Here is a 16,091-nt window from a genome sequence, read left to right on the forward strand (position 1 = left end):
ATTCCGAATATTCATTTAACTCTGGTTCCTCAGTTAGTTGATGTGAAATAAAGCATCAGACTGGCTGAATGGAGGGTAGCCGTTAAAACACAGCCTTATCTAGACGGAAGTGTCTATTTCTGCTTTTGCTTTGTTGAGATCATTGTGGTTTTGATGTCCTCTTTTGTTTTTCCTCCCTCTACAGAATGCTAGTGTGACCAGTTTGAACAAATAGCTTTACACATCTCATCCTGCAATCTGTGTGTATGACTGCACTTTCAGCAGAACTGTTCACTGTGTGCACAACATATTCACACACTCAGGCATCACTGCAGTCACTCATGCTGTGACTGGTGCTGATTTATAATAGCACAACTAGTTTTCCAAAACGTCAAGTTCCAACAAATGCAAACTGACATGAAGAAATCCTTGTATCCAGTGCTTTTGTGATACACTTGATATGTGATGCCATTACAGTAGCCGAGACGGGCTTGGCTTTGTGTCTGAGGGCAGGGGATTCACAAAGAGAGACATTTAAACCATGGCTCCAAATTAAGTTTTTAGGCTCTTGAGATTTTCCTGTCTGTTCTATGGCAGTTGTCTGAGCTTTGTGTGTGAATTCTTTGCCAAAGGTAGAACAGCTGACATCAGCTCTTAATTTGTAGATAATGATATTGTGACAAAGGCTCTTTTTATTCAGAGTTTCAGACTGAACCATGAAAACATTGGTGTGGTATCCTATACGTACAGATGATGTTAGTAATGGTAGGGTGAGCTGTTGCTGCATCATTAACTGGAACTTTAGAGATAAGCTTTCTATGTTTTTCATTTTCTCAAAAGCTCTCTGTTGTTGTTTCGGATATGATATCAGCTGTCCCTCAGTTCTCCACTGATAACCCGTCTGTCCATCAGCAAGATTCCATTTTGGCACAAGTTAATTAAAAGAGAAACTGCTATGCTTAAGGCACAGTGAAGCAGATGGCCAGAAGGTCTTTAACTTCAGTTATGTGACATATTTTCCCATGGAACTTAATATGTGGGCAGGGTTTAGGAGATAGATTTAAATCCTGCAGATGTGATAGTTTAATAAGTTCAGCACATACAGAGCTGAAAGATGCAGATATGATACAGTCGACCTCTTCACATCCCTCCACACCTGCCTCACCTGCCTTTTTAGACCTGAAGGAGGAGAGCATGGGTTTTAAATTGGGATTTACATTCACCTCCTACTATGACAGTGCCAATCAAATCACAAATCTCAAGATGAGTCATCAAAAATATTACTACAGGAAGATGGGAAGAATTCTGAAAAAACTCACATATTTAACACATGCAACAAGAAATATTAGGACAATTAACACGTGTACACAGTCCTAAAACTTGGAAAATGTATTTTTCATTTCACTTGCGTCTTTAAAGGGTAGAGACTTAGGGTAAGGCCATGGTCACCAGATGCTGACATCTGGTGAGGACTCGCATGAGTCCCCCAGGTGGGAGGATGTTTGGTTGTGATGGGCGGATGAAGCCTTATCGTGTCCCTGTCTGTGTCAGCCCACCAGATCTATGAGCCACTGCTCTATGCTGTCGTTGCCGTGCTGGATCTTAATCTGCCGGGCTCATATCTGCAACTGAAACCTGAAATGAACTTGTAATAATGGGCAGTTGAATTATTTTTCAACAATATGTAACAGATGGTCTTGTGTAACAAACACAGCAGGATACACACATACTCACACAGAGCCGGAGAATATGAAACCTTCGTTCAGGACAGCCATATTTTTGCTGCAGACAAACATGTCATTTTAATGTATTATTTTATAATTATGAAAAATAACAATTGTACAACCCTTCTTTGTTTTCCATGATTTGAAGGAGATAAAGTTTAAGTCATGATGAAAAACACTCAGCACAATCAGAAAGTTCACATCTGTAGGCTCTTTTTTTGGGGAAATGTTATCTGCTGCTTCAGGGGAGATCTGTGGGAGTAGCTGGAGGAATCCACATCTTTAAACCTTCCTCCTTTTCCCAGCAGCCATTTGGTTTCTTGATATGAGCTTATGGAGTGCCTTGATGCACACTCAAAATGACTACAGCATTAACCTTTGTTCAGCTTACTAATTATTTTACCAATCAAAAAAGATGTGGTGGATGTCTGAGTCAGCAGAGTGAGAGTTCAGGTCTTTTCAAAAACATGGTTCTGACAAATAAAGTCGGCAGCCTCTATTGTGGATTTAACTGATTTATGTGCACACAGTCTGACCTCAGTGAAACATCTCCCTCACAGTCAGAGGTAGAAGCATTAGGCTTGAAGCATCAGTGTGTCAAACCTCTGTTCTTCCCCCAAGGCCTCTCTGATCATCTGTATTGTGTTTTCATACAGCTGAATTCTTCCTATAGCTGCTCTCATTTTCTCATCAGTCTGTTACTTATGTGAGGAAGAAATAGTTTGGTGATGATAGTTAATCACAGATCAAATGTCAAAATCTCATGCCACCGCTGCTGCGTGATACACTCACATTAAACCTCTTTCCTGTTCCTCTCTGCAGTGGTCTCCTCTACTGTGTTGTAATGCAGCCAAGTTGAACATAGTTATTCTCATTTACGTGTTTTCTGCCAGACATCGGAGCTGATCAGAGAGACACAGTGATAGTGATGATTTGGTCTTGGCATCTTATTGTTAACTAAAAATCATAAGAAGCTGCTTGTTGATCAAATCTATGGGATCCTAACACTGAATCATGAGGATCAGGACAGGATGGATGTTGATTATATAGTGTCTGTTATCTTAGATTCATTTCCATAACTGCAGCTGTTTTAGCTTGTGATCGTTGGCTCATTATTAACTTTTGAAGAAGAAAAAAATATCTTACAAATGAGGAACCTCGCTCATGAAATGTTTTTAGGGACTGTTTTTAACTTACCGTATGAAGAACTAACGAAAAGACGTTTTTCTTTTTAGTTTTTCAAATGCAATAGCAATGTTTTCCAACTTAAAGTCAATTCAGAGAGAAAGTCCAACAGAGTTAGAATTTGAGATCAGTCTAATTTCTCAAAACTAAGACTTCATTCACTTCATCAAAAACCCGTTTTCCCTTTCTTGACTTCACTCTCCTCTGTAAGTGAGTAAAGTAACAGAGCTTATCTCTCAACCCAACCTGGGAGTGTTAGCTGAAGAAGGCATCTGGACAGAGGGACTGGCCGAGGGAACAAAGGGCCTTTACTTCTTCCTGTCACCCAGTTCTTTCCAATCTTAGTGAACACAAACCAAATGGTCTGTTCATATTTCCCCTTTTATTGGTGCTCTCAGCATGGTGGAGTAATAGCAGTTTTTAAATGAGGCTCTCCAAAGAAGTACAAAGTACAAATATACTGTACACACCATGAAGCTCTATTCTTCGTCATTTATTTCACGTTGCACTGCCAGGGAAAACCCTCTGTGTCATAAGGGAATCAAAATGATCATGACTGGTTGATTCTCCTACTCCTACGTAAATGTCATAACATTTACATTAAGTCAAACCTTTCCTAACTTCCTAACCTCCTCCCACATGGCACCTTTTCATTTTGAGGCCGCATTCACACGGTCATTAGCTCTGCATGTAGTAACACATCCCTGCTCACATGAAATATCACTGTCCAAATCTTAGTGAACACAAATGGTCTTTTCATATTTCCCCTTTTATTTGTGCTCTGAGCTTGGTGGAGTAATAACACCTCATTTCCCACGGCAGTGCTCTTTCGAGGTGGTCATCATCTTATTGTGATTTACAACACCTCACCTGACCGAAGTCATCACAGTCTGATATCGGATTTATTTTCATATAGACTTTCAAGCAAAGCTTTATTATACTGCCAGATGTTTGAACAGGGTTTGGCAGGATGTTCAGAGTTACAGTGATGTTCTCACAATATAGTAAACAAGCCAAGTTACCCCTCTGAGCTAATATATGCTAATTACACTAATGATGGATTGCAAATGTGCAAGCTTTTCTGCAGACACTATAAAAGGAGACAATGTAATACTAGGGTTACGTTGTAGCACTAACGGGCCCGAGCACAGGCATTTTGAGGCCTGTTGCGGTTAGTGGAGAATGATGGTTGTAAAACAAAGCTTACTTGCTGTTGCCAGTAGGTGGCGCTATGACACTGAGGAAATATTGACACAGAGCTGTTCAGGCTTGGACTCTAATCATGTGACAGAAGTTTGGTGGTGATAGGACTATGCACACTGGAGTTATGACAGCATTGTGTCCTTTGGCGAAGGATGATCCTTCGCCGCACCGCAATGTTTACACAGTTTGAGGAAATGTCACAATTCTGACCATGGTCCAATGACTTGTCTCAGCTCATTTGATCTCTATATTGTTCAGCAGCCAGGAGCAGTGCATCAAAGTATCAAACATGTCACTTCCTGTAGCCAGCAGGTGGCGCTGTGATTTTAAGTCATGATTTCTGTGTAGATGTCATCAGGCCGGGACTCTTGTCTTACATGTCTAGTTTGGACTCGATTGGACCATGTATGTCCGAGATACAGAACCTCATGTTTTGATGGCGTGTAATCAAACTTTGATGCCACGCCACGGTCACACCGTGTGATGAAATCAAATATACCATGGTAGTTTATATCTCCATCTTGTTGAGATGACATTCCCAGAAGTTGAAGTTGATCAGATGAAAGCCCTACGACAAGTTCGTCAAAGTAAAAATGTGGAAAATGGCCATTAAAGTCAAAATGGCGGGCTTCCTGTTGCTTTTTTCCAATTGCACCTCTGACCTTGTTTGTCTGGTCATGATACACCTGGGCTACGATTTTTGTGAAGATTGGTGAAAGCTAACTGAGGGGCTTTTCCTTAGATGGCGCTGTTGAGCCATTTTTCCACGCCCATTTCAAATTACTCCAGAATACAATTACTTTTTGGGGTTTTGAATTCCCTGCAAACCTTGGTAACAATTTGAGCATGTCTAGGCCCTGAAAAAGCCCCAAAAGGGAAATACAAATCCTTCGAAATACAATAGGGCCTCCCACCGGAGGTGCTCGGGCCCTAATTAAAGCGCAAACTTTGACGCCATGCCACGGTCACACCGTGTAACGAAAAATCAATCTTTGAGATAGTTTTCATCTCCATCTTGTTGTGATGACACGCATTTCCATATGAAGTTTATCTGATGAAAGCCCTGGGACAAGTAGTTTAAAAGTCTTATTCTACCTCCTGCAGGCTGTCAGATACATTTATAGGCAAAGTTATATGAATTAAATTAGTTAAATTTCTACATAATTTAAGACCTGAAATCCTACATATACGTAACACACTACATAACTGTGAAAGTTGAGGTTTAAGGTAAAGGAAACAATCCCTCACTCAAAATAAACGTTTAAAAGGTTTGCCAGTGTGGAAACAGTGGAGTGTGTAGCTGCTGGAGGAGGGGGTGGTGTTACTCAGTTTCCCAGTAGACATTTCTCTAGCTGGTCTATAAACTGGGGATCACTGCCAAGGTGTTGAATCATCACGACCAGTGGTGATCCAACATGACTGTGGAGAGAAGGAAATCAATAGTAAATTCAGCTGTCAAAGGTTTTATGTACTAACATAAAATGATAACTGTTTCCCTCTGAGAACTTGTGCTACTTAACACTGTGATTTTACTCTGTGCTATTTTATTATGCTGCCGGTCAACACAATAGTCACCAGCAGCACCACTAACCTGGATGAGACAAAGCAACACAGAGAATGGATAGGTAGATGGGTGCAGTTGAGACAGTGTAGTGCAGCAGGATGTTAGATAAAGTGAGGAAGTGGATACCTGTGGTTGTGCTGCAGTGAACTGACAGGAACATGTCAGTGCTTGTGTCATATCCCTAACGGCATTTCTCCTGAACAGCACCACAGCCTGCCTGCCCACACTGCGGCTTTCTTTTAAAAAAGTGATTTAGAAAATAAATCATGTACGTGATGTACGTTTTAACACTAGCTCTGCTGATGTAATCCGAAGCATACTGAGAAGGAAACAATTGCATTTCTCTACAATGCTTTTTGTATTTATGTGCTGAATGAAGGGAAATCAGAAGCCGTAGCTCCTCTAAATCCTAGAGGAGATACAAATATTTTCAGTTCAAATAAAATATTTTTACCTTTTGGCCAGTTACGATGAATTTCTCAGTGTGAGACACTTGATTTTTGTTCTCATATCTTGCCTGTTGTCTTTCCAATATCCTGACCTAGCTCTGTTCGAACTGCACCATGTTTTTGTTTGGTTTGGTTCATCAAATTCAGGCCTCAGCCTCCAGTATCTCCTCTATTCTCATGCTGCCCGCAATCATTTCAACGCAATCTCTCTTCTCAGATATTAGATTTCTCTATCTACTTCAAAATAATTTGACCCTGCTTTTTTGTCCATGTTTTGAACTGGATTGGCCACGCTGTCTTTAAAATGACTGGACAACTAAGGCATTTCTGCTAAATTAAAGCCTAGAACCACAGGATCTCTTGTTTGTCACAAAATGTTACAGAACATATAAAAATACATTTTGTAGTTTAACACAGACATGAAAACAACATTTGGAACAGTTCTAAAGTAAATAAAGTCTGTAATTGCTTTGTGCTAAAACCATGCAGTTTAAGAGAACAGTTCTTAAATGAGGCTTTGCAAAGAAGAAGCACAAATATAATGTCCACACCATGAAGCTCTATTCTTTGTCATTTATTTCACGTTGCACTGCAACCTTCTGTGTCATAAGGGAATCAAAATGATCATGACTGGTTGATGCTCCTACTTGTCGTAACATTAACATTAAGTCAAACCTTTCTCAAGTTCCTAACCTCCTCCCACATGACACCTTTTCAATGTGGGGCCGCATTCACACGGTCATTAGCTCTGCATGTAGTAACACATCCCTGCTCTTAACATAATTGGGAATTCAGAATCATATTTCTTTCAATCACTGGTACATGAATCATCACACACCCACCAATGCAAGTCAAGTCAAATTTGATTTGTATTGCCCAATATCAGAAAACAGGTTTGACTTAAAGGGGCTTCATAATGTGTACAGCATAAAACACCCTCTGCACCTTAGACCCTCAAATCAGATAATGAAGAACTCTCCAAAAAACTGTTCTCCACCATGAAGCCCTCACAGAACAGAAACAAGTAGGAAAGCGCAGACAGCAGTCGTCGATCTCACTGAATGAACACTCTTTATTTTATCTTGCATGGCAGCACAGAACATTGCTGATCATTTTGTTAAGGTTTCACTTTATATATTAGCTTTTATGCATAACTTGTGGAAGAATTCCAGTCTCTGTTTGGCACCAGGGTGTTTCCAAATTCTATCTGTAGGAGCCACCTGAAGGGCACATGGGTGAATACAGCTTGACCTGTAGGTCCCTGGTTCTACTCTCAGCCAGCAGAACCATTTCATTTCCCTACGCTGTCACCACACATTAGCATGATCAGTTTATTCATGTACCACCAAGAATCTGTAGGTTAAGATTTGAATTGATGCACTTCTAATTTTGATGTAGAGCTCAGCTTGACAGTCTAAATGAACAGCTCTCTGTGGACTGTACAGTCTCACTCACCACCAGTTACACACAGGTTACATGGCTAATGGTGATAAAGTCATCTGGTGTCATGATGCTGTTGGTTGTACAACCTCATCCCATCAGAGAGATCAATACCAGACCTATTGTTGAGCTGCCTCATGTGTAAGAAGCTTTTCCTGGAGTTGAGAAATTAGTTTGGACAGACCACCCTCGTTTACAGAGCAACCAATTACAGCAGTATAATGCTGTCTCCAATTAGATTTGCATGGCCCGTTCAGAGGCAGGCACAGCCTATTGTCCCGCAGATTAAACCCAGCCAGAGTGGCAGCCATGCTGCTCTTCTGCTCTCACCCTCTACTCGGACTGAGCCTCAGGCTTCACTTCCACTGCCCTTACATACCCCCCTTACTGCAACAGTATGTACATCCAAACACGCACACGTGCACATTGTGTTTTGTGTTGGTGGGTGTCTGCTAGTCATTTAACACTGGCTGACCACTGCTTGTTCTTGATGTTAACAGTTTTTCTTATTAAAGACTAAGAAACAGACTCTGAATATCTGTAATTTTTAACCATACATTTTAAAGATGTACTCCAGCAATTTGGTGCTGGACTTTCACAAAGTTAGGGGACTCAGTAGACAGATTAGGAAAAGAATGGTTAAGATTGAAGCAGCAGCAGCTGAGGTATACTGACTTTTAATCCTTAATCACTCCATAATGCAACTCAATAGCATATTTTCATCAGTCAACACCCTTGTCTTTTAGAAACCAAATATAGCAAGCTTTCTGTTATAAATGTGTAGTCCTGACGAACAAGCCATATATAACCCTTATGACGTCACAATGACATCATCAGGGGTCATTTTATCAGACTTGACAAAAGTCATCCAACAAAGATATTACACAACTGTTTTCACAGGCTGATTGGTATTAACCATTCCCAGTAAACAGATCTGGATGTGTGAGATTATTGGAGTGCCTGGACATTCCAAGTAAAGGGAAACCTTTAAGACGTTTATTCTGTCACTTAATGACAACTTAATTTCATTTTGAGATCATTTAATTGCCCTGGCAAAAATTATCTTTCAACTTTTCTATTTCAGTTCTAATGTAAATTCTGTTTTCTACAGGTTTTACACATTTTAACAGTGTCTTTGACTGCCATAGACGATTGAACGTTTTTCATTGTTCCCATTGAGCAAGTTTTTTTCTATACTTGGCAATAAGGCTAATCGTGTTGTAAAGTTGTAGGAGTTACAAATCTCACCGACAGTGGTATTGCATGCGAATGACAGTTAGAGCACTTGGATGGAGGATTTTAGAAAATAGATGGTTCATTGATTTTCAAAAGGTTTGTGGACTCCATTAGTAAGAAAACACCCAGGCAGCACACTCAAAATGATGTCATGTAGTTGTTGTGGCACACCTTACTTGAATACTGAGGAGAACATTGAATAAACACTTTGAAGTTGAACTTAACAGCGAGGAGGAAGTACTCAGGGAACCAATCCCAGTCACAGATCATCTTTCCTGTGTCTAATATGTATTAAATAGTAAACCAAGATGGTCTTTGGTGTTTGGTTTCCTCCAGCAGGATGTCCTGGGTGAGTCTTGAGGGTTGCCAGACTGAGGAGCGATTCTCTGCAGAGAATGAATTTCCATGCATGTGCTTATGGTGTGGAGCAGTGTTTATTTAGGGCCTGAACCCCTGCAGGATAATGGTATCATTTCACCAATGTAATCACAGCACAGACTCTTGTTGTGTTCATTGGTTTGGCTTCTCCCTTCACTTCAGATAACTTTGTCATTTGCTGTGTTATTGGTTTGATAATACTGTTTCTCCTGCTTGTTTTGATTATTGTGTTTTTATTGACTCAGTTAAAAGTATGGTTTACGTAATGGGGTAGTGGAGATATATGGTGGTGGATTATGTTATTACCAAACTGAAAACACATGTAGATCTGCAGTGTCCTTCCTGATTCTGTCCGTGGTTGTCTCAAATATAATTTATTATACAGTGCTTATTAAAAATTAGTTCAGTTCTGAGCTTGAGATCTTAGAGTAGCCCTTCTGCTTATCACCCCAAGCGCCAGCTTCTAACTTGTGACTTACCTTTGTCTTTCTTTTGTTAGAGAACCATTCTAGTTTCTGTTGTGAGGTCAATGACTGTGAATAAATTGCGCTAATGAGTCGTAGGTTGCAGTGATGACCGCAGATGTGGAGGTCATATAATTAGGAGGCTTGCTAACGACGGCGAAGCCACAGGAGGGAGATAAACATCCTGACCAATTGGCTGTCAGCTGATGACCACTGGTGTTAACCTGCTGGATACAGTCTGAGCCGGCACATAGCGCTTCCCCCGCATCACTATCAGCTGAACTGCCTGGGAAAATACTGTGGGAAAGGCAGGGAAACACTGTCACCCTTTGTCCCATGAATAAAAGAAATCTAGGCGGAGGCAGGTGGCAGCAGCTGGAAGCACAAGCAAAGGCTGCAGCAGCACAAGGTTAAACATACACAGACAGGGAGTGACATGTTTTCAAATGATTTTATCTTTAGAGTTAATTAATACTGTTTATCACCAATTATAATCTCAATCATCTTCTGTTATGCTCAGTATCAGTTTATTTAACCCACGAAAAATTGCAAACTAGTCCGATCAATGACAAAATTCACATCCCTCGCACAAGCACAGTAATAATCCAACAGTCCATATATTTTCAGTGTGTATTCCCATGGCAGCTGCTTGGATGAATATATGAATATACAGCAAAGGAATTTACATACTTACAGCACTTGAGCAAACAGGTATTAAGTTCTAAACTATTTCCCTCTAATTCAGTGCTTGTGTCAGATATTATAAAAGGCAGCAGAAGTTGCTTAGGTTAAATATAGAAATGTGAAGAAAAGTGGTGAGAGGATCCCCGCACTCACAAGCTCTCGTGACTTCATTGGTCATCCCATAAGCCTAGGAGGTCAGAAAAAAGAAACTCTTTTTCTTGGCCATCATAACATTTAGAGGTCACCTCTGTCTTTCTCCTTCTCTCTGTTCCTTTCACATATCAAATGCCAAATAGCGTGGGAGCAGGCAGCTCTTTCTATAAATGCCGTAAGCAGCATTGACATAAAAGTCACCTATGTGTGACAAAAAACCACATGACACTATCAAATAGATGAAGCTGCCAAAAGTTGTGTATTCCTTGACCAAAAATGTGTCCACACAGATATTGTCTGATAAACCTGCAGATAGTGCTTTCTGTTTGAAGGAATACTACAGTGGAGTTTTGGATAGTTATTGCACATGCTGCAGCCTGGTTTTTGAAGTAAAGGCTGACCCCTCACCTCTGTAGGCACAGCTAAGCTCAGTGACTTCCATTAATGACAAGGTTACAGTGTGTTTTGACTGGCAGGCTGGCTTCCCTCAGGTACAGAGGGACACAGGTTAAAGCCATGGAAAAGCAAAGAGTTACTCTGGCAGTTCCTGCGATCGTATTCGGCTTCAGGTATCATTTTCCATAGCTCTTAGGCACGTCCTGTCTCATTCCTCGTATTGCTTTTCCCTGAGGATCAGGCTTGTGGCTGCATTCCAGAACCTTCCTCTCAAATTAGACTCTCTAGGGGCTGCAGCCGTTCTGATGCTCCCTTCATTTGGAGGCAACGACACAAACCCAGCCTTCTTGACCACTGTTTAGATCCTGCCAGCAGCTCCCAAACAGCTGTCCCTGTGTTCACACTTTCCGCCTCCTGCAATTTGAGGAACAGTAGGTTTGTAAAGCTCCAGCAGGTCTGCCGTTAGCACTCACACACTCACTTGTTGTCAGCAGTGGTGCTGTCCGAAACACTCTTAATTTGGAGTTTGCATCAGCAGAATACATGAGAATATTAGTTAAGCTCAAGTGTGTTTACATGCACATAAGCCCACATTGTGCAGTGTGTTAGGTTAGAGATGCACTGATATGGAATTCCAGGCCAGATAACAATAACTGATCTCACAAATGCAAAAAATGTAAAGAGGAGAATACATTTTAGTGAGGTTATGGAATATATTTATTTATTTTGAATTTGTTTGTAATAACCTTATATTATTTTTCAATAATGTAAATTGCTACTTTCTCCTTGTTAAAAAGCCTGTATAAGCAATAAAAAACATTGTTTACACACAGTTAGAATAATGAGGGGTTACCTTAAGACATTGAAGTCCATTCAGAAGAGAATGTGTGAGCGTTTTACAAAGCGGGGCCAACAGCCTTGTGTCATCATCCATCCTCTTCTCTTTCCTCCCTCCTGCTGCTGCTGCTGATGTGAGGAGACTGGACAGGCGCTAGTGACGGCAGCAGCAGGGACGGGTCGATCTCAGGCTCGAGGTTGACAAGAATTCAGCTAATTTTCTGACGGATAGCCATGTGGGCTCCAATCTTACAAATTTGAGCCTGTTCATATAGCAGCTTGATTTTACATGCTAAATGAGTTTGCAATACAAACCAGCTATGGATGAGGAGGGTTTTGCCTGCCGGCAAATTGGTTGTATTACTGTTTATATTGTGCTTGTTTGATAAATTGCTCATGTTGTCTTCCTTACTGGAGGAGTTTATTGAACTTTAAGACACCTAACATCTCCATCACTGACTCAAGTCAATTTCCTGCAGTGACACAAAGAGGAAGGGGGAGCAAAGGCCAAGATGAAAATATCCCTAAAGCTCCATATTATGGATGTTATTACTCTCTTACCTTTTATTATCGGAACCAAAACAATAATTAAATGTTTTTATAACGTCTGTCACTGATTAAACGAATCCCCAGTTTTGAACAACATTTTCAAGCTAAAATTCAATAAAGCAAGTCGACTTTATGGTATGTGTTAGAAAAATGTCTTGAAGTATGTTCAAAACAGTTTGGGCTGACCGCACAAAAACAATCTTGAACTTCCATTGTTCCAAATGTACAAGAAGCTAACACTAGTGTCTCCTGTCTCTACAGATGCAGCAGCTGTTCTACGAGAACTATGAACCAAACAAGAAGGGTTACATACGAGATCTCCACAACAGCAAGATCCATCGCGCCATCACCCTCCACCCCAACAAGAACCCTCCTTACCAGTATCGCTTACACAGCTACATGCTCAGCCGCAAGATTGCAGACCTGCGCCACCGAACCATTGAGCTCCACCGGGAGATCGTCCAGATGGGACGCTACGGAGCAGCTGAGCCCAGCCGAGATGACCTCCAGCTCGGCATGCCGCCCTCATTTATGCGCTTCCACCCACGACAGAGAGAGGAGGTTCTGGAGTGGGAGTTCCTGACGGGCAAGTACCTGTACTCAGCATCTGACGGTCAGCCACCCCGCCGTGGGATGGATTCCTCCCAAAGACAGGCCCTGGATGACATCATCATGCAAGTGATGGAGATGATTAACGCTAATGCCAAGACGCGGGGCCGGGTCATTGATTTCAAAGAAATCCAGTATGGCTACCGGAGGGTCAACCCTTTATATGGGGCAGAGTATGTGCTAGATCTGCTGCTGTTGTACAAGAAGCACAAAGGAAAGACCATGACTGTTCCTGTGAGGAGGCACGCCTACCTGCAGCAGACCTTCAGCCAGATCCAGTTCAGAGAGGAGGAGGAGATGGATGCCAGAGCTCTGGCCAGCCACATTAACAAGGAGTCAGACTCCCTCTCATTTCTGTCCAACTCCCTCAAGATGCTGGTGCCCTTTAAACTTGCCACCTCTGGCCAGGACCAGAGGGAACCAAAAGAGAAGAAAGTGAACATCTTGGTACCTCTGTCGGGACGTTATGACATCTTTGTACGCTTCATGGCCAACTTTGAAAGAGTTTGCCTGATCCCCAACCAGAACGTCAAGCTACTGATTCTGCTCTTCAGTACAGACAACAACACAGAGCGGGTGAAGCAGGTGGAGCTCATGAGGGAGTATCACATGAAGTATCCCCGAGCCGAGATGGAGATAAAACCTGTTACTGGCTCTTTTTCCAGGGCTCTGGCTTTGGAAGTGGGTTCCTTACATTTCTCTAATGATTCGCTGCTCTTCTACTGTGACGTTGATCTGCTCTTCACCAGTGACTTCCTCAAGCGATGTCGGGTCAACACCGCCCTGGGGGAGCAGAGCTACTTCCCCATCATCTTCAGCCAGTACGACCCTAAAGTGGTGTATGCTGGAAAGGTCCCCAGCAACAACCACTACGTCTTCACATCCAAGACAGGCCTGTGGAGGAACTACGGCTTTGGAATTGTTTGCGTCTACAAGGGAGACTTGGTCAAAGCAGGAGGCTTTGATACCTCCATACAGGGGTGGGGATTGGAGGACGTGGACCTTTTTAACAAGTTTGTCCAGTCAGGGATTAAGTTGTTCAGAAGTACAGATACGGGGATAGTACACGTCCACCACCCGGTCGTATGTGACCCCAACTTGGAGGCGAAGCAATATAAGATGTGCCTGGGCTCCAAAGCCTCATCGCACGGCTCCACCCAGCAGCTGGCAGAACTCTGGCTGGAGAAGAACGACCTCAGCTTCAGGAGACTGGCGAGCAATAACGGCTCAGTTAGGACTGTGTGAAGATTAAGAGTCTTATAAACTGATCGTGAATATTCTCTGTGCTGAATTCCTCTTCTTAGTGGTGTTTTCACTACCTAATTTATTTTTTACTGAAACGAAAGACTTAACATGGATATCTTTTGAATTTTTTTTTTAAGAAAATGAACAGAAACGCCACGACGAACAATTCATAGAAGCAGTCTGGGCCCTTGTATGGAAGCACAGGCTTTGATTGTTGATTGAAGGAATATTAACGGATATTCTTGTATGAGCCTGATTACAAAGGGGGCCAGAGGCTCTTCCAGCCTGTTACATGTTATCTGTCAGGGCTATGGGAGAAGCAGAGGCAGGGCTCATTAGTGTGTACCTCAGTGAAGTGCACCGCCAGGGTGATAAATACTCCATTTGTCTTGTTCGCAGAAAACAGATGAACGTTTGTCTATGTACTTTCAGACCAGCAGTGCTCGAAAAACTGACTCAACTCTTGATTGTGAATGTTTACAAAAGACTGATTCCAAACATTTCATCAATGAAAAGTCCAATTACAGCTATGTGAGTAATTACTAAGGGCCATTTTTATTAGATTCCTTTGATTTACAATGGTTTTCTCTTCCATTTGCTTTTAAAGTTTCGTTAATACAACATAACACTGTTACTGTTTTTGTATTTTTCTTTATTATTAATTTCTGTGAACCCAACTGCTGGATTTGATATCTACAATTCATCTTTTGCTGTCTAATTTATTGAATTTTGCAGGCTCCATTTTCTACTATCTGACTGTTTAAATATGTATATTGGAAAGATTGTATAACCATGTCAGCTGTGGGATAGTTTTTTATTTCATGTACCTTTTCCTAAACTCATCATCACCAAAGAGTTTTTGCACAGTTTGCTTTAGGTGTCATGTTGCCTGCGCGCGCGTGTGTGTGTGTGTGTGTGTGTGCGTGTGCGTGTGTGTGTTCGTCTGTGTTCGTCTGTGTGAGTGTGGGCGGCTGGGTGGTGTTTTGCAGGCACAAACATGAAACTGGCTGCATAATGGAGAGTAAACACAAAAGCTCTAACTAGCCCAGGCCTTTCTGATGGCTGAAGCGGGAACCAGTCTGTCCTTTAATCCAGTGGGTTGAAATGGGAGCAGCGCTCTGGTTGTTCAGCTCATGTCACACATCGCCATCTCTCTATAAATTACTTTTTTTTATTTTTGAATAATAATAAAAAAAATGTCTTGTGGCTGGTCCCAGTCTAAGTCAGAGCTGATTCCATGAGCTGCAATATGAAATCCCACGGTCTGGTGCTGTGTTGCAGGTATGAGGGTGGTAACATTTCCTTGTGAAAGACCTGATTCACTGTCCCGTTCGTGCCTGAGTTCCTCACGGGCAGGTACTGTACGTTGTAGCACTCGATCAGGTTAATGCTCCTTTTCCAGCATTGCAACAAGAAGAAAGGCTGATTTTAAGACTGAAGTAACAGGATCAATGACTGTGCTGTCATCTTATTTTTGTTTTTTTCTTTGACTTTTGTAATATTTGTTCTTTCAACCCTGTCCCACTGGACAATGTTTTCTATTTAAGAAATAAAATGGGGAGAAAAGTATCAACATCTGCTGCTTTTGTGGTATTTTTCATTCTCAGTTATCACCTGCCAGGATGATGGTCATCACAGAAACAGAAAAAAGAAAAATGACTTAGGAGATGAAAACCACAGTGCTAAGAGAATGCAACTGCACTTACACTTGTCTTTTTTAACGAACTTATGTTAATAAAATATGGACGATAATTACAGTATCAAACCCAACCCCTACAGTTCATGTAAGGTTTCCTGTCAAACAGAATCACACCTCCTAACGAAGGTTCCACAGAGAAAGTAACAACAAAATAGACATGGTTGTAAATAAAAACAAAACACCAGATTGGAATGTACAAGGAGAGTAAGTTAAGCTATTAAAATGATTAAACAAAAATAATCAATTGAGCAAGGGGTCAGATTGAATAGGTTCCTGTCGTTTTAAGCTGAAAAAATA

The 16,091-nt window shown here is 41.5% G+C and overlaps 1 protein-coding gene across 1 annotated transcript in view; it reads left to right on the forward strand.

Annotated features, from left to right (window-relative positions):
- Window positions 1–15,668, forward strand: part of chsy1 (chondroitin sulfate synthase 1) — a 57,200-nt gene extending 41,532 nt beyond the window's left edge. Inside the window, exon 3 of the mRNA XM_034581661.1 lies at window positions 12,503–15,668. Coding sequence (XP_034437552.1) covers window positions 12,503–14,095 — 1,593 coding nt within the window. The 3' untranslated portion in view covers window positions 14,096–15,668. The remainder of the gene's footprint in view (window positions 1–12,502) is intronic.
- Window positions 15,669–16,091: the final 423 nt, after the last annotated feature.

The sequence above is a fragment of the Hippoglossus hippoglossus genome, chromosome 3, assembly GCF_009819705.1.
Source record: "Hippoglossus hippoglossus isolate fHipHip1 chromosome 3, fHipHip1.pri, whole genome shotgun sequence".
In the NCBI taxonomy this organism is placed as follows: Eukaryota; Metazoa; Chordata; class Actinopteri; order Pleuronectiformes; family Pleuronectidae; genus Hippoglossus; species Hippoglossus hippoglossus.